The sequence below is a fragment of the Moschus berezovskii genome, chromosome 2 (assembly GCF_049115385.1).
Source record: "Moschus berezovskii isolate FMDL1 chromosome 2, NW_MosBer_1.0, whole genome shotgun sequence".
NCBI classification, from domain to species: Eukaryota; Metazoa; Chordata; class Mammalia; order Artiodactyla; family Moschidae; genus Moschus; species Moschus berezovskii.
In genome coordinates, this window is record NC_142461.1 from 13,753,705 (window position 1) to 13,776,423 (window position 22,719).

Genomic DNA, 22,719 nt, shown 5'->3' on the forward strand with positions numbered 1-22,719 from the left:
ACACTCTGAAATAATTCTCACCTACTCACATTTTAGACAGGAAAATGGAAAGTTTTCATTTCATCCCCTGGCTGTCTCTTCTCGGGAAAATACTGAATACCTCCCTCAACTAGTGGTTTATAAAAACAGGTAAACTGGACAATGTGCAACCTTCAGGGGCTCCCAAATTCCCTAGAATACCAATCCTTTTACATGTGAGAAATAAAACAATAGAAGTATAGCTGCTACTAACAAAACTTGGATTATGAGCTTAGTTTCCAAGAAAAGGAAAGGAGTTCAAAGGTCTTGACAATAAGAATATCCTAAGATTCTCTCTTATTACAAAGTCAATCATTCATTTTACAATTATTTTTGAATCAAAACCTGATAGGCACTGTGCAAGGAACTAAGTTTACAACACTAAATAAAATGTTCATACAGTTTAATATGAATAATACTGTAACAAAGAAAGGGGATACCTGATTTTGGATTGCCCTGATATGCCTCCTTCCAAGGAGTTATATACTGAAGACTTCTTTATTTACTGAAATCAGACTGGGAGAATTTACTGATGGGACTTCCCTACAAAGGACCTTCAACCTACCTATTCTTTCTACAGGACTTTTCAGTGGTTAAGCTAACATCACTGGATGATATACAACACATACCATGGATCTTGAACTACGGATGTCTTCATAAAGAAACCTGTTTTGGACAGTAGGTGATAATGTCATTCTGACAACTCAGCTTAATTACTGTCACAACTGAACTTTGATTCAGTTGTGGTGAACCTGATTGTTATGATTTGGTTACTTCTGTGCCTCAAGTATAAAAACAGACTGATTTAAAAAAATTTTTAAGGTGAATATTCTGAACATACTGACCAACTTCACCTGTACCTCTCTCTCTATATATTTATCTTTCTAAAAACCAGAGTAAAATAAGTCTCTGCTTTCACAGTATGAATGTCAAAAGTAATCATGTAGTACAGGTTTCAAAAATGCTTTATATAGTTTATTTTCAAAAGTTAAAGAAAAGAAAAACTTCATTATAATGCTGGTAAAAGAACAGCTCTACTTCATAAGCACTGATTAAATGTCAAGCATTCAAAAGAAATACAGGACTCTACTGGCAAATATATCAAAACAACTGTTCACTCCAGGAAGGGAGCCAACCAGTACTATTTGGTAACTACAACCTTGTGATCATCGCCAAGTTGGTTTGGTTTCACCTGAAGGATAGTGCCTCGTACTCCTCCTACCAACAGCTTTCCCCAAACCCCTCCCTGCGAGAGGAGCATCCAGGAGGCAGAAAACAAGTAAAATAGTAGAAACTTGTTTAAAATTTTTTCCAAGACTATAAAAACACCTAGTTCCACTAGGTATCTACTATCTATTTAATGGGTCTCTGGAATTTTCCTAGCCTAAAACCTTTTGAAATATTTAACATCTCAGACAATGCTCATGCTAGCCTCTTCCCTCTACCTTTCTTGGCCCTGCTGCATATCAAATAACTCATTTCACTCAACAAATATTTTTGGGGGCACTTATTAGATAGGCTCTGTGACATGAAGCTAGGAGAATAAGGATACTGTGTTCAGAATATAACTCTTGAGGTTATCTTGACTTACTAACCAAAAACAGTACTTTAACACCATCCCATTATGATTTAACCTCACTTCATATGTTTTTAATATTTTTTAACATTTCACGTAACATTACATGCATGTACTCTATCTGTAAATATACATATATATATATATACACACACACACACACACACAGTGTATGAATAAAAGTAACCACTCCACATAACATTAGTTTGTGGTTCTCACTACTGTGTTACCACACTGAACACTGGGACTAATAATTTTAACTAGAAACATATAGGCCCTATAACTGCTCCCATATATAGTTGATTAATATGTCCATGATTGTGACAGAAAAGGAATTATTTTGAGTGCATTCTGCAGTAAACAATTAAACATAAGTAAACTATAAATCAACAGCAGACAGATTTGATCATAGCATAAATTATAGCAATTCTGGCACACTGTCTCATATAAACGGTCCAATATTAACTGGAAATATAGGTTATTAAAAAACAAAACTGGGTAACTGGCAAGTGATAGGTTCCAGCAGATCCTGAACAACACATACAGATGCCATCTACTGGGCAAAGTGCTCAACTCTGTCCCTTTCTCACCTCAAAATAAAATGCACTGCCAGGCCTGACTTCTTAAGTCAGTTTAAGACAATATGCCTGGTGGAGAGCAGTTAAAAGCACAGACTCTGGGGCCAGAAAACCTGGACTGCTGTCTCGGCTCCACCACCGACACTGTGTGCGGGACACTGGGGAGGAAAGTCCCTGCGCGCCTCACTCTCTTCCTCTCTCTGAAGATCTGTCTAACTCACACGGCTGTTTGCTAACTATTAAAATCAATACACATAGACGTCCTCTCTCTGTGCTCCTGTTTCTGATGAATGAGGAGAGCACCCCCAAACACAGACACAGCCCTTCTGTGGGCCACCTCTTATAGCGCGTCATGTAGAAAGGCAGTCCGGGAAGGGACAAAGAACGCAGAAGGCAAGACTCTTCCGAGTCAGGTGGCACTGACATATATACACTATCACTTGTAAAACAGATGACTAGCGGGAAGCTGCTGTATAACACAGGGAGCCCAGGCTGGTGCTTTGTGACAACCAAGAGGGGTGGAATGGCGGCGGGGGTGCTCAACAGGGAGGGGAGATCTATAATTATGACCGATCTGTGATGATATACGGCAGACACCACAGCATCTTAAAATGCTAATAGCATACACAATAAACTAACAAAAGTGATAAAAAGGATGAAAGCAGGAGTGGGAGGAAGAATAAGAATTGTGTATCTTTTCACATTATTTTGAACCATGTGAATGGTACTACCTACTCAAAAATTAAATGTTAAAAAGTATATAAAATAAGACACACACACAAAAAACCAAACTTGTGAGCAGTGTTAAAGTCAAAGTCCTGCTGAGTTCATGAGCACCACCTGCTCTAGGTCACAAAGAGGAAAGAAGAACCTTTTTTGTTTTTGTTGTTGGTAAGTAATTTTAAAACATATACCATGCTAAAAAAAAGTTATGAATGCAGTTAAGTCTGAAGGTGAGACAGCTCCACACAAAGAGTTTTATGTTTCTAGAACCAGGCCCAAAGCAAAGCGTTAGGAGCTAGAAACTGAAACAAAGAGGTCTGCATAGCAGGGCTTTAAGATCTTCAGTAAGTCTCTGAGCTTCACAATGTCTTAATTTTCTTATCTATAAAAGTAGCTGCCCTACCTGACAAGGCTATTGCCAGGATTCACGGAGAAAAGTCTTTTAAACACTAAGAGTATTACATCAATAGTGGGGCTATAAATTTTAAAGAAAAAAATATATTCTGGAGCTAGTCCTCAGTATATGAAATTTTTGAAAATATGTTACCATCTATAGCCTCTAGATCAAAGTTCTTTTTTGATCAGGTTATCTGAACAGCTGCAATAGTTAACATATAATTACAATGATTTTTTACTGTAACAGGTACATACAAACTATATTTTTTAAAACAAAAATTCATATTTCTTTAGCAGATGAAGAATCTGATTTCAAAATAAATGACTTCTAAATAAGTGAAGAAAACAAAATACAGCCTTCCATCAAGCAAATTATTATCTTTAGAGAAAAATTATATCCTAAAATTTTATTAAAGTCAAAAGAACAATAAAGGTATGTTTCAAATGACCTAACTGCTAGCTAAAGTCAGCATTTCAACAGTGACTATACACACGATACTGACAGAATAATCTTCCTCTCATTTATAAACTGAATAGAAAGCCAAGAATTTTAAATACCTATATTAAAACTATGCAAACTCAGTCTCACAAGAATGACATTTAAAATCACTACCACACATTAAGAAGCAATGCATGCCAACTTCCTCTGCCATCTAAGGCTTTCAGAGTATTTCTTCTTTGTTAAAAATTCATGCTTAACAGATTAGAGTTTCAGTACATCAGTATGCAATTTTGTAAAGCATGCCACATTATTAGGCTATTCTTACACTAACTGAACCCTAAAATAAAGAACATCAACAATTAACCAGATTAACCCACCTGATTATCAACTTAATCTTGACTGTGGTTTCTGTTACACGATTGCAATATAATGAAACCTAGCAATAATTTTCCAAAATATATTTAGATGAACAGAGATAACTTCATGGCTATTTACTATGCAAGCATCATAACTCAAAACAGTATGAACACATTACATATGAACTGTTCACTGTGTTTTCCAGGATTAAAGAGAAGACAATGGGGAGAAAGTAAGGAGAGTGGTATCAATGAGCATTTCAAACCACCCTAAATTGAAGGTCCCTAACCCCAGACCTTTGTACCTGAGGCAGGTAAAATTACTGTCATGAAACTTAGCATGTCCTTCATAGGACAACAAACCACATTAAATTTAGCCACACTTCTGTGATTCGATCACAAACAGAAATCATGTATTTTCATGTTACTTTACAACTGCTAGACATCTCACAATCTTGTTTATGCTCACCATCATGGCCAGTAAAAACTACCTCTATCTCACGCATCATACGAAAAAGAAGCAAACACCAATCATTCAATTTGCTGTTAAATACTGTTATAGCTATTTTTACATAATTGGCTTCTTTTGTAATCCAGACTTACACTATACATTTTAAGACAGTATTCTAAGAATTCATTCTGAGATCTTACCTAACTGCCAAGGGGTTCATGGCACCATAAAAGGAATCCCTGCTATAAATACATCTTAGGTTAAGATGATGGTTCACAGTGCTCAGATAAGTAGCTTAGCTATCCAAAACCAAAGTATCCCTAAAGATAATGAATGAACTAAATGAAAAATACCTTCCCTGTATTTTCAGGATGTTCTATATTATGTATCTAAATACAGGCTGATACTAACAGTCTTAGGAAACCAACTTATTACCCCAAATGAAATGAAATAGGATACAAGAAGGATTTATTTTGTCAATTATCGAACCAGATCCACTTATAAAATCATCAACATACCCTACCAATCATAGCAAATAACTCCAAAACTCCACACTTAAAAGATGCCCATTTAAGAAAGCCATGATAAAAGAGCAAAATGTACAGAAAAATACGTTCTACACTAGATGTTCAGTTCAATCCTCACAATCATTAATATTGCCTGCACTCAGTCTTGGCTCTCAATGCCTGTAACCAAATGCATCTATTTCTGTTTTCCTTTTATGTGTACCTTCTACTCTTACTAACCTATAATCACACCATCATCATTTCCATCTCCATAACTCTGTTTTCTTAACTGCAGGAATACACATTGCATCTCTCACTCAAGTTAGGTCTATACAAACTTGATTCTCAATGAGCTTTCCCCTGGTCTGATAGGATTCTTGACCAACCAATTTAACATTTAGTCCCTCAACTGTTCCTTAACTGTTTTATATACTGTAAGACAGTCTTTTTATGAACATTGCTGCTAAGTCGCTTCAGTCATGTCCAACTCTGTGCGACCCCATAGACGGCAGCCTACCAGACTCCCCCGTCCCTGGGCTTCTCCAGGCAAGAACACTGGAGTGGGTCGCCAGTGCCTTCTCTGATTATGAACATTAACTCTGTTCATTACGGACAAAACCTAAAGTTCCTGCAAGGACACAACAGTCAATAGTTAACTGACTAATGTGGACAAAAGAACGTCTAAAACTGCTTCTAAGCTAATTCTCTGTACAAAAAAACTAAATCATGTTAAAATGCCTTGTTAATTCCTGTATGACAGCACAGCGAAGTCGGTAAGACTCACAACACTATCTATGTAACCTCACAAGTCACTTTTTTTCAACTTCAACTACCATCCATGGTGACTATTTCTATATTATCTATTGAACACGTATGTTAATGTCTAATTTTAAGCTCTTAGCTTACTATTTTCTCCACTGGAGTTTTCCTGGTATAAGTAAGTCTTGCACAGCTCAAGACCATCTCTTCTGTAAGTCCTCCCTTGCCCAGCAAACAGTATGCTCTCCCTAGGATGTGGGCATAAACAATCTCATCACTTGTCATGAAGTATTTCCTTACACTATCTAAATGACCAAATGAGCCACAATAACTAAACTGAGAACCATGGGGTTGGGAGAAGTCTGTTCCATTCATGAGAGATATGCCTGACTACAGGTAACAACAAAAAATAAGAACAGAAGGCTATAATCTGCAATCCACAGAATCTCCCTCAAGTTATGCACAAAACTGAGTCTCAAAAGAATCACGTATGTTTTTTTGATGTGAGGACGATGGCTTTTAATCAGATTGCAAAAGAGGGCTGTGACACTAAAAGGGTTAAATACTGATTCAGGAAATAAATTTCCTGGCTATTAGAAAGATCCCATTATCCGTCTATGATAAACAATCTAGTGGGCTAGACCTAAAGGACTCACATATTAGAATACATGCAAGATCTCAAAGAGTGGTCCCCAGACCTCTCCCAAGGCTAGCTTTCAATCTTAGTTTGGTGAAGTATATTAAATACAGGGAATGTTCTGAGATAATGTAACAGGGGTGTGGAAAAGGTTCCCTGAAAACTTGGTCCATCAAAGCAAAAGCAGAGGACACAGAGAGATCAGGACACCATCTTACCCTCTAGGCGATTAAAATCTAGCAAAGGATTATCAGACAAGGAGACACCATGACTCTTTTTCTTAGAGGAAGCACAAGGCGCTACAGACACAGCAATGACTACTTTTTGATCTAGAGATCAAGAAAGGTAACCAAAATATAGCACTGGACCTTGAAGAATGAGAACCATTTTAATTATTAGAAATGGAAAGAGGAATAAAATCTAATGAAAAGCAAAAAGGTAAAAAGGGATTAGAAGGATAAAGTATAGGAACAGACACCAATTTCCAGGAGAGAAAGGGTTCTTCCATCTTAATAACTACTGGCTTTTATGCAGCAGCCTTTGGGAAGTTAAGGGTCCTGAAGAGTCTTGGGTCAATGATTTCCAGGCACGCTATCAGTATACCCAGTCTAAGAATGTGTACAGCCATCTACTTAAGATAGCAAGAATTATGAGCCCATGGGACAAAATAACAATAATCACATCCTTTGATGATGGTGTAAATGTGTAACAATGACCCTATATTGCAGCAACCAAGATGTGCATGGGAAGTCAGAATTCAACAACAGCTTAACTTGCAAAATAATGGCATTCGCTTCCAAAAACTGCTGAAATGTGATCCGTGGTGAAGGCACGCCAGGTTTTATAAATCTGAGCAGGTGGTGTCTTTGATGTAATTGTGTGAACTATTTGTGGGCATTCAAAAGTACATTTCTGTTCAAGTTCTAATAATTTCCAGCCTCCTCAAAAATTGGTAGAATTACTCTGAGACCCAAGTTCAATAAATCAAAAGTGAATCCCAACTCTAATTATGAGATAACAATTAAATGACAGAGAATCAGATTGTCATTCATAAGAGGTTGGAGACAAACACTTCTTAAATAACAAGCAAAGAGTCAGACTGGGTTAGATTGGGAATGGAAGCTAAGAACTAAAAATGGCTGCAGGTCTAACAGTTGCCAGGGGACGTTCGATGAGACAATAAAAGAAAGAATTCAGATAAAATTTTTTGAGATAACTAGGTTACAGGAACTTGATTAGAAACAGCCTACACTTAACATACCTCAATTTTGATAGAGAAATTACTACACTAATATTCTAAACCGGACAAGTTGAAGTCTCAACAGTAATAGTGTGTCCCTATGTTTGCTGATGTGCCACAAAATATCTTTAAGTCGAGTATTTCCTTAGCATCTGAAGTAATTTCTGACTTCATTCAACACTACTATTTTAAGGATTCATTGTGGAAAAAATGCAAAATTAAATAAATAAATAAGACAAAAAGTCCAGAAAGTCAAATTTCCATGGAAAAGTGAGTGTATCTATAGGGGACTACAAGGAGAACAGTGTACACTGTTAGTCCACACTCTCTAGAAAAACTTTGCTAATTATACCTAGTATATCCAACTGATATGAACACAGAGTGCATGCACAACACACCACCCCTTAAAAGGGCTTGTTTCTGTAAACTTCACATGGTTAACTGTACTATCCAGCTATCTATCAAGCAAAATTCACTTAAATTCAGCCATTTATGACAACTAAAGGGACAGTGTGGTAAAATTTGATCTACAAAGACCATAAGCCAACTTTCCCCATTGATACATAATTTCTAAACTACAAAATGAGATTTTAACTTTTCAAACCTAGAAATTTATATGTATGCTCCAGACTAAAATTAAGGAGTATCAGAAACTGATGGCCCATCAAATTGCTTGAGGCCACAAAGGAGAACTTGTGGAATTTAACATGAACAGGAAGTTACCTGCCCCCTTCTCATTAATTTGGCTAATTTTCCTTTAAAAAAGAAAAAAAATTAAAAAGAAGAATCTGTAAACTCTAGAGAGAGTCATACAGTGCCTTCAAAACCAGAGGCACACATAAAATATACTCCAAGGACTTATAAATAAAAGAAGAGCCAAATAATTTCACTGCAGATTTTATTTTGAGTGATTTGTGTTTTTCCCCTAATCACATTCTAACTCTTTTGAAAGGTATGACATATGTCTTATCTGTAGTAACTCACTTAATCAAAAGACAAGACTAATAAGACATCTGGCACTGTACTCCTGACAGTGGCAGACAACAGAGTTTACTATTTTTAAAACAAAAACCAACAGCATTATAATCACATTAATCTTCAGTGAGATTAACATTCAAGAGATTGTGTTACAGGAGGTAACACCACCACACCCCCTCCCCAGGCCCTGATAAAAGAGGAGCCAAAGGAATTACACAGAGCAGGGTGGTCTCTTGCCAACAAACCTCAGCATGGGAATCGTGCTGGAGGGGAAGATGTAAAGGCTTTATAATCCACATCATTGCTGGGTAAATAAGGACTGGCCATCAAAAGCCTAATATATTGCCACCCTCCTCCCAGCCCCCCATTCTCAGTTACTGGAATAATGCTGCTGCCTGGAGGGAGAGCACAGAGAGTGACAGAGACACACACAGTACCTGTTGTTGAGAATTGTAGTCAAAAAGTCCCACAGTTGCTGCTGCGGAGTCCACAGGTACCTGCGTGCCTGAATAATCAAACTGAAGAGGCTCCATGCCCACATGTTCCATGGGGTCCAAGGGGACACTCTGGGACTCCATGTTGGAGAAATCCTCCACAGGCTTGGCACCATTGGTGCTGGTCAGCTGGGCTAAACCCTCAGAACCATTCTGGTTTGGACCCAGAAGATCCACTTCATTAGCAGAGTTCTGGCAATTACCAGGGGTACGGCTAAACAGAGAAAGTAAAGGGCATTAAACCTTATTTTAAGTGGGGAGGGACACTACACCAACCTAAGTTTAAGGACAATGTCCTTGACACAGCTTATTACCAACAGTATTTAAAACTATTTTGAAAAAATGACCAGAGACCCTTTATGGTTGCTTACACGTTACATCCTATAAAACGACTCTTCTATTGCTTGCCTTCCCACCACAACCCACCCCGTAAATTTACATTAACTGCTATTAATTTACCATCTCTTTTACCAAGGGGCCCAGATGTGAGGAACACTAGATGACCTGGGGGGAAAAATCACTCTGTGGTATTCATGAAAGCAGGGATCCCAAAAAACAGGTAGTAAAACATGCCCCCCAAAAGCAACATCCTACTCTTTAAACAGTCAATAGACAAAGTAGTTTTCAGGGAAAGTTCCACATCTGAGAATAATTCTATTCAAAAAAAAATTTTTAATAGGTGAAAATTTTTGTTTGTATTTCCTAGGTACCACTGGCCAACAATAAAACTGACTCCCCTTTTCCTTTCAAAGAAACCAGAATCAAACCATTACAAAACAGTACAAAATAAATTCACTTTTTAGGATAAGCTCCTGCTAAGGAGTCAACTCTAACAATTAAAAGTAATATTAGGATGCAATTTATCATCCAAACCAGGACACTCCTAAGAGCAAAAAAGGGCAGTATTAATAAATATGTTGGGACAGAGGTATAAACAAAGACTGTCTTGGGCAATCCAGGACACATGATCACCCTATGCAAAAAGAGAGCAGAACTATCTAATTCTAATTCAGATTAATATTGAATAATAATATATTCTAGTCAGGGAAATATAGCCTGTGACTACATTCTTAGCCTAAAAAAAATCCTATAGCTGACACAAATTAAAGCTCTTAGTTCCTTAACATACACACACACACACACCCTACTACTACCATCTGCCCTGGAGTCAAATACCACAAAACAAGATTCAGGATGGAGCAGATACCCAAACTCATCTGAAAGACCTGAAGTAAGTGTTTATTCTGTGACTCAAATTTCTTACAAAGACTAATTCTTTACACCCATGAGATGCAAAAATTAGTTTAGGAAGACTAAACAAATTAAACATTGTTCTAAAAGGAATGACACCCCCCCCACACACACAATATTTTAATTTTGGCTTTGCAGTTTATTAGGATAAGGGATGTTGTATGTGTGTTTAGACACACATTAGCTTTAGACTAAAATTATTAAAAATTAAATTCTCTACTGGACATCAGTGACTGAGGATAAAACTCCTTAGTCAAAATTTAAAAAAAAATTAAAACTCATATACCATCATGTAACAAAGAATACTTGCCAAATGTGGAAGACAAACATGGCATCATTAATACTATGCATATTAAAATTAAAGGGTAAAACCTGCAAATCAATTATGACCAGAGATGCAATGAGAGGCCTCCATGGAAGGAATATGATTAAGAACAAGTAACTTGAGCTGTATCTCTGGCTCTTCAAAATTAAGAAAACGATACATGCCTACCTCAAAGGGAGCTTATGAGTCTCAAGTGAAATAACACTTTAACTGATCTCAACTGTTTCTCACTCTTCCTTAATATGCCACAGTAGTATGACACACTTCCGTTAGTCACCATGATTTCTCCCAAGATAATGATTTGGGAGAAATCCCAAGGTGCTCATTCAGGTGATTTTGAAATTTGAGAATCAATGAACTGATCTTTATGAAATCATTCTGCAAATTATATAGAGCTCCATACAAATGGAAAGTCTATTGTTTTGGCAAAACATCAGGTATAGACAGATCTTAAAAAGTTTCACCTTAACAGGTCATACAATTCTTGTGGTATGGCTACACTAGTCCCAGTTCCTTAAAAAGACACGTAGGGAGGGAAAAAGAAAACTAAAATCAAAATAAAACTAAATCAAAACAAAAACCCATAGCCCCCACTCAAAAATCAGAAGTGTAAAACATACAAACCTAAAATCTTTGACGTCTGCGTCAATCCCATTCTGCACTGGTAAACCATTGGTCTTGTCCATCACATCACCCTCCTCCTTCAAATCTCCTAGCTTATCTCCATCAAACGTACCCTTGTTCTTCTTTTCACCTTTGTCGTTTTCATCACTGTCTGCATCCCTTGGGCCCTGTTTAAAAAATAGCTTCAGCTTCACTAATCATCATCAACTAATAATAGCGGGCAACCACCGTGGACACCAGACTACACTAGATGCTAATTAGAACAGGATAGTGTCCGTGACCTTTCAAGACATTACAATCTAATTAACAGACAACACAGAGGCAGGAACACCGCAGAAAGTCTTGCCAAATGGGGGAGACAGACATACATTTATGTTACAGAGTTTAGGACAGTCTTATCACGCCCAATGTCCCACCACCCCATTTTTTTTGTCCGTTCTACCCAAAGCCCAACCACAACTTTGTATTTCTTAGTTCCATTTCTCTAGTCTAAAATCTAACTCTCTAGAAAAGCATGGCTCCTAATAATCCCCAGGAATTATAGCTAATATTACACTTGGGAAGTATTAAGCCTACAAAATGAATTTCCTACTTCCACTGCCTATGTAAACTCCTCCCTTACTTCTGAACATTGAATTAAGTGTGGTCTAACATCATTCTAATTCAATTACTCTATACACTTCACGTTGGGATATGTCCTACCAATTTGAACCATCACCACCTCAATTCCACCCAATGCCTCACCGCTTACTAAAACAATAAATCATTAATCATCCTTAACTTGAATTTTTTTAAACCTTCAAAACATGTTAAATCTAACTAAAATTCTTCCACAAAGAGTACTCTAAGTGTTTAATTGTCATCCACTGCATGTCCATAATCTGCCTGTCCATACATACCAAGGACTACATGGGAGCATATTAAGGCAAATCATTGATACAACAGAGTTTATCTCTGAAGTACTTCAAACTAAAAAGACTGAAAGACTGGACCTAAATGGACTGATGCGGTGCCAAGCACACCAATGTCCTGTTTTTTAAAGAAATTAAGTCTGTCTCCTCTTACCAACAATCTAAGTTAAGACATGGACTTTTAAAGCAAATGTGTCTTGATTTTCAGAATTAAAAGAAGGTCTGGTATAGTGGACATGGTATAGCAAGCTTTGCAAAACCTTACCCAAGGGTTAAATAATTTTTGCTTTTATAAAACGAGAGGTAATCTTGCCTGTCTCCATCATTGACTTCTGATTTAAAAAAGAAATAAACAGACCTAGATCAAAAGAAAGCTCCTGGTAAAAGGTAAGATCCAGTCAAAAGATGATGAGAACTACTGCTCAGCATCTCCAGTCACCACAACAAATTTCAATGGGGAGGGTGGGGACCACAAATGGAAGATAAAGCAGCAGACACAGCTGTGAATGGGTAGGCCTGCAAATGCAAAATAAAAAGATGCTCTCAAAGTAGTTCTTAGCCACCCTGACACAGAAAGACCAGACACAGGGACCCTGATAATCTCAGACCTTTCAACAACCAGTTCAAAGCCCATTTTGCTTTTAAAACCACCCTCTGCTCAAAAGTAACAGAGAAAAAGAAAGACTTCATGACTAATAGGAATAAAGGAACATATACCAGAAGGAATTTAGAAAGGATACACCACTTAGTTTCATGTAGCAGTAAGATGGTAAACTATAGTTTTGGCAGCAAATGAGATGTAACTTTCACATCTTCAAAGTATAACATTGATATTGGTTCAAAGAGTAAATGAGAGCCAATTAAGCATGACACTGAGATCCCAAGCCAGACAAAGTATGGCAGGATTCTAAAGACAGAAAGAGCTTTCAAAATGTCCAGAAGTAAAAGCCCCCTCTTCCTGCAAAGGTAAAACTGACAGAAGCTATGTAGTAATTTTCATATCCCCAGCACTGAATACACTGCAGGACAGAAGTTCAAAAAATAAGATAAAGAAAACAAAGAAAAAAGTCCTGCAAAACTGAACTGCTAAAATAGAGGTGGTAATGAACAAGTCCAAATGAATTAGATACCACTAACGTCAATAATTTTTAAAAGTATTTTAGGATCATCCCACCAACACACTTAAATAATCTTCCACAAATCTACAAATCAAGTCACTGGCTCAGGAGCAGCAGGCAGTTCAGCTCCAATTTCTCACAAGGAGTTCAAACAGTCTACAGGAAAAAATGCTAAGGAAATGCAATAAAGCAGCAGTAGGAATTTTCACCAAGCAAATAATCTGGATACAGAAGAGGGTCACTCACCAAATCAACATTTTTCATGATCTTTCCTCAGTGACCCTTCACAAGGGATTGCTGAGAAGCTGCTCCCCCTGTAAGCCAACTGCCCTGACTTGAACACTTAGTCACCAATACTTACTTTCTCAATTATACTGCCAAGGGCTAGATTTTCACAGATGTCCCTAGGATGGACTGATTTTTGTCCATGTTATACAGTCTATTTACATAAAATAGTTACCTAGTTTTCTATTCTGACTAGGCTATTAATGCCTCAGCAAAACACAGAACAGGTAGGATGACTTCCATTCCTGATTTGGATGGGTTATAGGGGATATTTCCATTAGGCAGAAAGTCATGAAGATGAACATTTATGACATGTAAACTTTTCTGTACATGGGTCATAAAAAGTTTTAACAAACTCAAATCAACAAAAGCACTAAATTAAAACAGCTGACATGAAGTCTCATTTATGAATGACACCAAGAGCACAAGTGGGAAGCTATCCTTTCAAAAGCCTGCTGTTAAAAGAGAATATAGAATACAGAGTCGGGGATCATAAAAATGGTCTCTTAGAAATCCAAGGACCCTAGTGAGAGAGAATAAGGGTATATTTGGGCTGCTCTGTTTTATGGAGTTGTAAAGTTTTTTTTTAATGTTTAAGGTAAGATATTCTTTTAGGAAAATACTAACCCAGATTGCACAGAACCTACGGTTTATCTCAACTGCTAACACTTACTGGACTTTGGACAGGCCATTAAACCTGAGTCTGAGTTGTCTTATCTATAAAACAGGGATCATTTTGTTTAAAACAGAGTAGTTGTAAAGATCAATGAAATGATTCATATGTAAAAGTTTATTATAAAGTAAAAAACACTGTACACAAGTATGACACTAGTAAAAACTATGCACTGGGAGAGTATTTCTTATGTAACAATGTGACATTACATTAAAAATGAAGGCTCCCATTAAGCGGTTTAACTCAAATAAAAGTGTAGCCAATCTGGCCCTCCCAGATATACTGTCCTTTAAAACATCACAATCTTTTAAAAATTTGCAAGTGACTGGGCTTTCTCGAGAGATTCTAATTTAACTGGTCTGCAGAAGCTCCCACAAACCTAAGTTTCTCTTCCAATAAGCACTCACAGTTGAGAACCACTATGTGTGTGTTAAGTCGCTTCAGTTGTGGCCGACTCTTTGCGACCCTATGGACTGTAGCCCACCAGGCTCCTCTGTTCATGGGGTTCTCCAGGCAAGAATACTGGAGTGGGTTGCCATGCCCTCCGCCAGGGGATCTTCCCTACCCAGGGATCAAAACCCAAGTTTCTTTTGTCTCCTGCACTGGCAAGTGGGTTCTTCACCACCAGCGCCACCTAGGTAGCCCAAGAACCACTAAAATTAAGTCCAAATAAGCATCCTAAAGACAGGAGTTACATTTTCCTTTTTGTCACATATTACCCAGCGCAAATTAATACTAAAAAGCCTATTAACTAAATGAAATAAAAAACAAAGATGGATTAATAGCATCCTCCTGTTCTAGGTTCTCTTTAGATGAATTTCAATTCAAAATTGTAACCCAAATATAGCCCTCAGAGAGTGCTCAAAATGCAAGAAGCCAGGCCCACTCAAAATCCCTAGAGTGGGGCCAAGGAGTGTTCTTGAGAGATCAGATCACAGATATATACATTAGAATATGTTCTGTTGCCTCATACCACAGAACTGAGAGAAGAGCAAAAAACTATGTACTATGGAGATCAGAGTCATTCAGTCTAGCTCACCTTTCTCAAAAGTTTCATCTTTCTCAAAAGCGGAATGAATATATCAGGGAATATTAATTCGGAATGAAGTCAGAGAAATGAGAATTTAATTTTTCCCATTACTGCAGAGATTTTACCTCAAAGCTCCATGTGGCACAAGTCACAGTCAATAAGATTAGTAATTTTTCTTTTTTCTCAAAGGACTATTTGTATATTTGCTTAATCAGTTCAGTTCAGTTCAGTCGTTCAGTCATGTCCGACTCTCTGCGACCCCATGAATCACAGCACGCCAGGCCTCCCTGTCCATCACCAACTCCCGGAGTTCACTCAAACTCATGTCCAGAGAGTCAGTGATGCCATCCAGCCATCTCATTCTCTGTCATCCCCTTCTCCTCCCGCCCCCAACCTTTCCCAGCATCAGAGTCTTTTCCAGTGAGTCAACTCATCGCGTGAGGTGGCCAAAGTATTGGAGTTTCAGCTTTAGCATCAGTCCTTCCAATGAACACCCAGGATTGATCTCCTTTAGAATGGACTGGTTGGATCTCCTTGCAGTACAAGGGACTCTCAAGAGTCTTCTCCAACAACACAGTTCAAAAGCATCAATTCTTCGGCGATCAGCTTTCTTCACAGTCCAACTCTCACATCCATACATGACCACGGGAAAAACCATAGCCTTGACTAGATGGACCTTTGTTGGCAAAGTAATGTCTCTGCTTTTTAATATACTATCTAGGTTGGTCATAACTTTCCTTCCAAGCCATAACATTAACTAAAATATTGGTTTCCCTGTGTACACTTCTCAATTTTTCACGAAATGCCACCCAAAACCAAAATGTCAACTTTCCTTAAAGTTCAGCAGTATTAGCTTCACTGGTAATAAAGAAATTTCAAATATCTTACAAAATGAGTAAAAGTTTGAAATTACAAGTCATGAATTATTTTTAAATTAATATATTAAATATGATATACTGTGAGAAACTAACAAACAAGCTAGTGGAGCACACACTATGGCTCACAGATGTGAAATCAGAACACTGAATTCAGCTTCCACCACTTCCCTTCTAAACCCCATTCTCCTCGCTGATAAACATCTACTTCAAAGGGTGGTTTCAGGTATTAAACAAGGCAATTCATGACTGTGCAATTCCTTTTAAAAGATTCTTTAACATATTTTATCCAATCTTCACATTTTGCCCACCACCTTTCTCAGACACAACCAGTCTCACTCACCTCCACTACCCCTAAAGCTTCAAACTTGCTTGACAGCTTATGTTTCCCTGCTGGAAAGACTACGGTTTTCATCATTAACCCCTCTGTCCCAGTAACTTTTCTGAAATATCTATACGCAATCGAGCCACCAACTATTGTGTGTGTGTGTGTGTGGTCAGTTCCTCAGTCATCTCTGATCTTCACAACCATAGGAAAAGCAGAACATCAGTCTCCTCTGTCCATGGGATTTCCCAGGTAAGAATACTGGAGCAGGTTGCCATTTCCTCCTTCAAGAGATTTTCCCAACCCAGGGATCGAACCCATGTCTCCTGTGTTGACAGGCAGATTCTTTAACGTTGAGCCACCAGAGAAGCTCCACCACCTATTATTACATTTCATCGAAACTGAGGCACCAACAATTTATAAGACATACCATCATCTTATGTGCTGCTAAAAAGGAAGCACTGGCAATTAAAACATATCCAATTTCAAAATGAACAGAAGTTGGGAGGTATGCACGTTAAAAACAGTGGAGCATGGAATATACCATGCTCTGTGTATATTGATCACCCAAATTCCTGGTGTGTAAAAAAAAATAAGAAAAGTGTTCCTCTCTGTTGTACTACCACCAAATCCAGCAGGAAAAAGAGATGAAAACCATAAAAGGTTCTCTGAAAGTTGCATGGCTTTTTTTTAACTTTTTATTTAGTCAGTGTCTAAAAGTTTGACATTGCAAAGCAGAGCACAAAGATTTCTTGTTCAAGGGAAGCTCAAGTCTGAAGGGGCTCCATCCTGAGATAAAAGTTTCTGAATTGAAATCTTCCAATAAAACTATATTATCAGTATTTATGATACTTTAATTGTATATAAATCATCTGTGGGTCATATCAAACTGCAGACTTTGATTCAATAGTCTGGAGTCGAATCTGAGAGTTGTCAGTTCCAATAAGCTCCCAGATGCCGGTAATGCTACTGGCCCAAGGACTACATGGCCGAAGATTTTATAATACTTACAAAGTATTTTCATATATTATATACTACATAGCCATACGAATTAGACTTTCTGCAAATGAAGAAATCAAGGTCCAGTTAAGACTCATGTCCCTGCATTAAATTACATGAAGTTTTTAAACAAAATCTACTGAAACAACACTGACTGCCTGAAACAAATGCACTAGAAACTAGAAAAGCAAGTTATCATGTTTTGTGACCTAAGTGAATTGCTATGAGTGTGCATGTAACCTCCAGGTCAGAAAGCAGCCAGTCTCTACAAACAAGCAGAAAGGTCTTCCCAATGTTTTTTTCCTAAAAATCTTTTCACCCAATGGCCTAAAAACATAATAAATACATATGACTTTATAACCATCCAAAACCATGCTTTATTTTGGGGTGTTTGAGCAGGTGGGTAAGGGGATGTCTTTACCCAGGAATAAAGCAAATAAATCAAATTTAAAAACCTGACTCTGACTTAACTGATATTCTGAATTTTCCCATTATTCTAAAAACTGCTACCCTGAAGTTTCTGATTCCAAAATTTCCAGTGGGTGCTGAGAACAAAACACTGCTGTCAGATTCTTATCATCAGCCTGCAAGCACTCTTACCACAAAAGCCAAAATGACTGAGTCCATTTTTACATTTGAAATGAACTTAAGAAAGGCTCAGGAATGCTAAACAGGGTTAAATACCTTCATTCAAGCTTTAACCATAAAACAACTTTACTGAAAATGGAAAACCAATGTAATTACTTTAGTTCTAAACCCCTTTAACTGAACAGTTCATCAGAGTCTGGCTTATCTGTTGTCAGTTATCTGAGAATAATCCCTTAGGACTTGATTTGAGGTGTACATTCATTATGCCATTAGGGATGATGTTTTTAGCTCTTGGGGGTTTAAACTGGAGCTCCTCTGAGGATAACCAAAAGAAATGCTGTATGACCACCTAAAAAGAAAAACATCTGAATGCTCTAATCCGTAAACCACCAATGACTACTCTTTAGAACAACTACCGACTGGAAGCAGATATTCTGTCTTCCCTGGTGTCTGAACTCAGCACTCTAAAAGACAAAATAGATTTTTTTTATTAAAAATTAAAAAAGGCTCATCTCTTTCCAGACGTATGCATACCATGACAACCAAAAAGTGATTCAGGTTTCCATGACCAGAGCTGTGGTCAAATGTCACCTTAACCAACAGACAGCAAAACCAAGAGAAGCACAAGATCAGCAGGAAACAACCAAATAGCTGATAAAGCAGGTCACTGATCCCAGTTCTCCATCCACCGTAAGACTGGACTGACGCCAAAGTAATGGACTGATGCCAAAGTGATGGACTGACGCCACTGGTCAGTCTTCCTGTATCACCATTTAGGTGCAACTCCAGTCAAAATACAGGATAACATTTCATTACACACAACCTTCCTTCTGAGAAACTGGAATACAGATTTGGAGAATTTTCATTTATCTTTATGCAAACTTCAGAAACTCAGTAAAGCTGATGCTTTTTAGAAAATTCAATTTTCTGACCTCTATCCTGAGGTCTTAACTTCCCCTGGTAACAATACTACAAAAGAGCTAGAAATCACCAATCTCTCAAGACAAGTAAGGATAGAAGCCACCTTTACAAAATCAAATAAAGATACGGAATACAAAAGACACAGCTTCATCACAGATTAAGTAATGAAATAATTGTTTAAAAAGGAAAAAAATAAAAATAAATAAATAAATCAACCACAGTGTTTTATCTTTCTCCTACTTCTAATTATTTTTCTGCTTCCTACAAACCTCACGGCTTCCCTCATAGCTCAGCTGGTAAAGAATCCACCTGCAATGCAGGAGACCCGGTTTGACTCCTGGGTCAGGAAGATCTGCTGGAGAAGGGATAGGCTTCCACCGGATAGTGGATACCCACTCCAGTATTCTTGGGCTTCCCTTGTGGCTCAGTTGGTAAAGAATCCACCTGCAATGCGGGAGACCTGGGTTCAATCCCTGGGTTGAGAAGGGAAAAGCTACCCACTCCAGCATTCTTGCCTGGAGAATTCCATGCACTGTATAGTCCATGGGGTTGCAAAGAGTTGAAGACAACTGAGTGACTTTCACTTTCACAAACTTCACAGTAACCCAGGCACATGTCTGGTGGCTAATGCCCAAGACGTAGAAGCTGGCCACACACGAACTCATGGCAAGAATCCAGTTCACCACAGTAATGACTTAGCTGTGACTTTTCTCCTACAGTAAATAACTAAAAAGTTATAGGCAGAAGTTGTGCTTCCCTGATGGCTCAGTGGTAAAGAACCCACCTGTCAATGCAAGAGACCTGCAGGAGATGTGGGTTCAATCCCTGGGTCAGAAAGACCCCCTGGAGAAGGAAATGGCAACCCATGCCAATATTCTTGCCTGGAAAATCCCATGGACAGAGAAGCCTGGCGGGCTACAGTCCATGGGTTGAAGAAGAGTCAGATACAACATACCGACTAAACCACAACATAGGCAGAAGTTAGAAGGCAGCACTTCCTCTAAGCAAAGTGCACTCAAGATGAGCAAAGTGTGAGAGGTAAAAAAAAAGAGGTGAGCTGGGGATAAGTTGAAAGAAGAGAAGTAACAACCTTCTTCCCATGAGACAACATGCAAATGATCATTTTACCTGATCCCATTCCTCACATCCAAAGGGTAGATCTTGTTCTTCCCAAAAAGCCTCTTGGGAAGGTTCAAATACAAGCAGTATTTTCCAATCTGACCTATGAGCCACTGAACCTATGTCTCTGCAGGGTCAAAAGACCCAGAAGTTAATCAGGTCAACTTTGGAACAGCTAGTATGCAAGAATCAAGACAAAAGCCCCAGTTTGGTACCTTGCTCTTCCTAAATGTTTTTATAAAAATGAATGATCCTGTTCTGGCTTAATTCCTCAAACCAAACTTCTAGGTGTAGAGCTGGGAGAAACCCAAACCAGCCTCTTAAATAAGCTCATTTCACTTCCCCTGCCCCACTCTTTTTTTTTTTTTGGTAGAATCAAAAGCTCCAGCCACATGTCAAATGTCAATGTCCACTAAAGCATTACCTTTGACATGAGTAGAATAAAGTTAACTCCAGGTGGATTCTGGTTACCTTGGATGCCACCTGTTATTTTCCTGATGACCAAGTCAACAATCGTTCATTTAGTGTCCACTAACATGTTAAAGAATTGATGCTTTTGAACTGTGGTGTTGGAGAAGACTCTTGAGAGTCCCTTGTACTGCAAGGAGATCCAACCAGTCCATTCTAAAGGAGATCAATCCTGGGTGTTCATTGGAAGGACTGATGCTAAAGCTGAAACTCCAATACTTTGGCCACCTCACGCGACGAGTTGACTCACTGGAAAAGACTCTGATGCTGGGAAAGGTTGAAGGCGGGAGGAGAAGGGGATGACAGAGAATGAGATGGCTGGATGGCATCACCGACTCTGTGGACATGAGTTTGAGTGAACTCCGGGAGTTGGTGATGGACAGGGAAGCCTGGCGTGCTATGATTCATGGGGTCGCAGAGTCGGACACGACTGAGCGACTGAACTGAACTGAACTGATCGTGTTAAAGAACTGAATTTGACCCTTGAGAAAGCTGCACTAAATTAGTTTCAAGCAGAACTGGGAAAATAGAACTAAGCCTCGGATACCTAGCAACAGATGTTTAATGATAAAAATACTAACAATAAATGCTATTAAGATAATAAAATGTAAGACAGTTATAAAGGTAAAATTATTAATATGATTTGAGGGAAAGAAGGTCTCTTAAAATGACTGCCAACAGAAGTATTAGCCCAAAAAAGACTTCAGGGAGACAGTGCTTTGAAAAGGTACAAAACATGTTTAGTCAAGAGAAAAATAAGGAAGATAGAGTTAGGGTGCCTTCTGTGATCTTCCTAGCTATGACTTGGAATATAAAACCAGTCAAATAACACAAAATGAGGAAGAGTCAAACAGAAATGCATCTTAAGACTTTTAGATCTATAAAGTCAATGGTATAAGAAAGAACTAGTCTTTAGAAAGGCTATTGAAGATGCTTGAGGAAGACTACTTAAGACTTAAAAAGGGAAGAGGCTACAGAAATGCCACTTTGGCTAGAACTTAGCATCAGAGAAGTCAATGGTGATGAATCTGAAAAAATTTGCAACACAGAATTAACAGAACTTCTGCTGAGTATAAGAAGAAAAGTTATTCAAAAAGGGCCAATGGTCATTCCATAATTAAAGCTCAGCTAGCAAAAACAAGAACGAACCCACGTTATCTGATCCACTTTAAGGACCCTCAGGTATTGACAAATCACTGCTCTCAGATCTATTCCCTATTGATATCCGCCTTCAGCTTTGTGTTAATTTCTTCTCTTTTTGTGTGTTTTCTGGAGGACCGATGAACTGAGACCTAGATTTCAATTCTTACCTCACACTACTATAAGTGAGTCCCAAAAAACATCATTTCTCTATTTTTAAAAAGTTTAGTAATATCTCCTGCTGTGTTTGCTGAGATCTAATTGCAATAAAAGTGTTCTTAAAAACTCTGCAATTAGTGCTGTGAATATCTAAGGAAACTAAACAGGCATGTTTTTCTTTAGGGGGAAGGGGAAAGAGAGAGAGAGATAGGAACAAGTTCCTCAAGCCAACTTACAAATCCTCCTTTTCTTAGACAGGAATCGCCCGGGGATGAGCTCAATACATACTCCACCATGCTAACGCCTAGTCCCCCACTCTCCGACCGTGGGGACAGTACAGAATTGACCTCACTGTTCACATGGAAACTCTGACCAGGTCTTCTCTGCACCATGATTGGCTGGGAAACTGAATGATCTACAAAAAAGATACACAAGCATGATACAGTGCAGCCAGAGGCTCAAACAAATTACGAGCGATGTCTCATGGATAAACCAATGACTGGGAATCAGGAAACCTGTCATGGTAAATTGAGCCAAAATGTCCTATTGTGTTTTCCCTAAGTATAATATTCTACATAAGCTAATGAAACAGAACACACCCTTCATATATCCAGGACAGCAATACAGTAGTTCACATAACTGGTTTATCTAGCTAAGTGGACAAATTAATGTTTACCTCTTTTAAGTAGCAGAATTCCTTTTTAATATATTTTATTGGTAATGTCACTAAAAGAGAAATGTGATTTTACTGCCC

The 22,719-nt window shown here is 38.2% G+C and overlaps 1 protein-coding gene across 15 annotated transcripts in view; it reads right to left on the reverse strand.

The window, feature by feature from the left end:
- PUM1 (pumilio RNA binding family member 1) overlaps positions 1-22,719 on the reverse strand; it is a 124,871-nt gene that overhangs the window by 47,603 nt on the left and 54,549 nt on the right. For 9 of the 15 annotated variants that reach the window (XM_088844423.1, XM_088844432.1, XM_088844429.1 and 6 more), the window contains exons 5-7: positions 22,202-22,380; positions 11,355-11,521; positions 9,098-9,368 (exon numbers count right to left, since the gene is read on the reverse strand). The exons of 4 other annotated variants lie outside the window; for them this stretch is intronic. In XM_088844423.1, the coding sequence (XP_088700549.1) occupies positions 9,098-9,368; positions 11,355-11,521; positions 22,202-22,380 (617 nt within the window). The remainder of the gene's footprint in view (positions 1-9,097; positions 9,369-11,354; positions 11,522-22,201; positions 22,381-22,719) is intronic. 2 more of the 15 variants (XM_088844437.1, XM_088844436.1) reach the window with 1 other exon arrangement.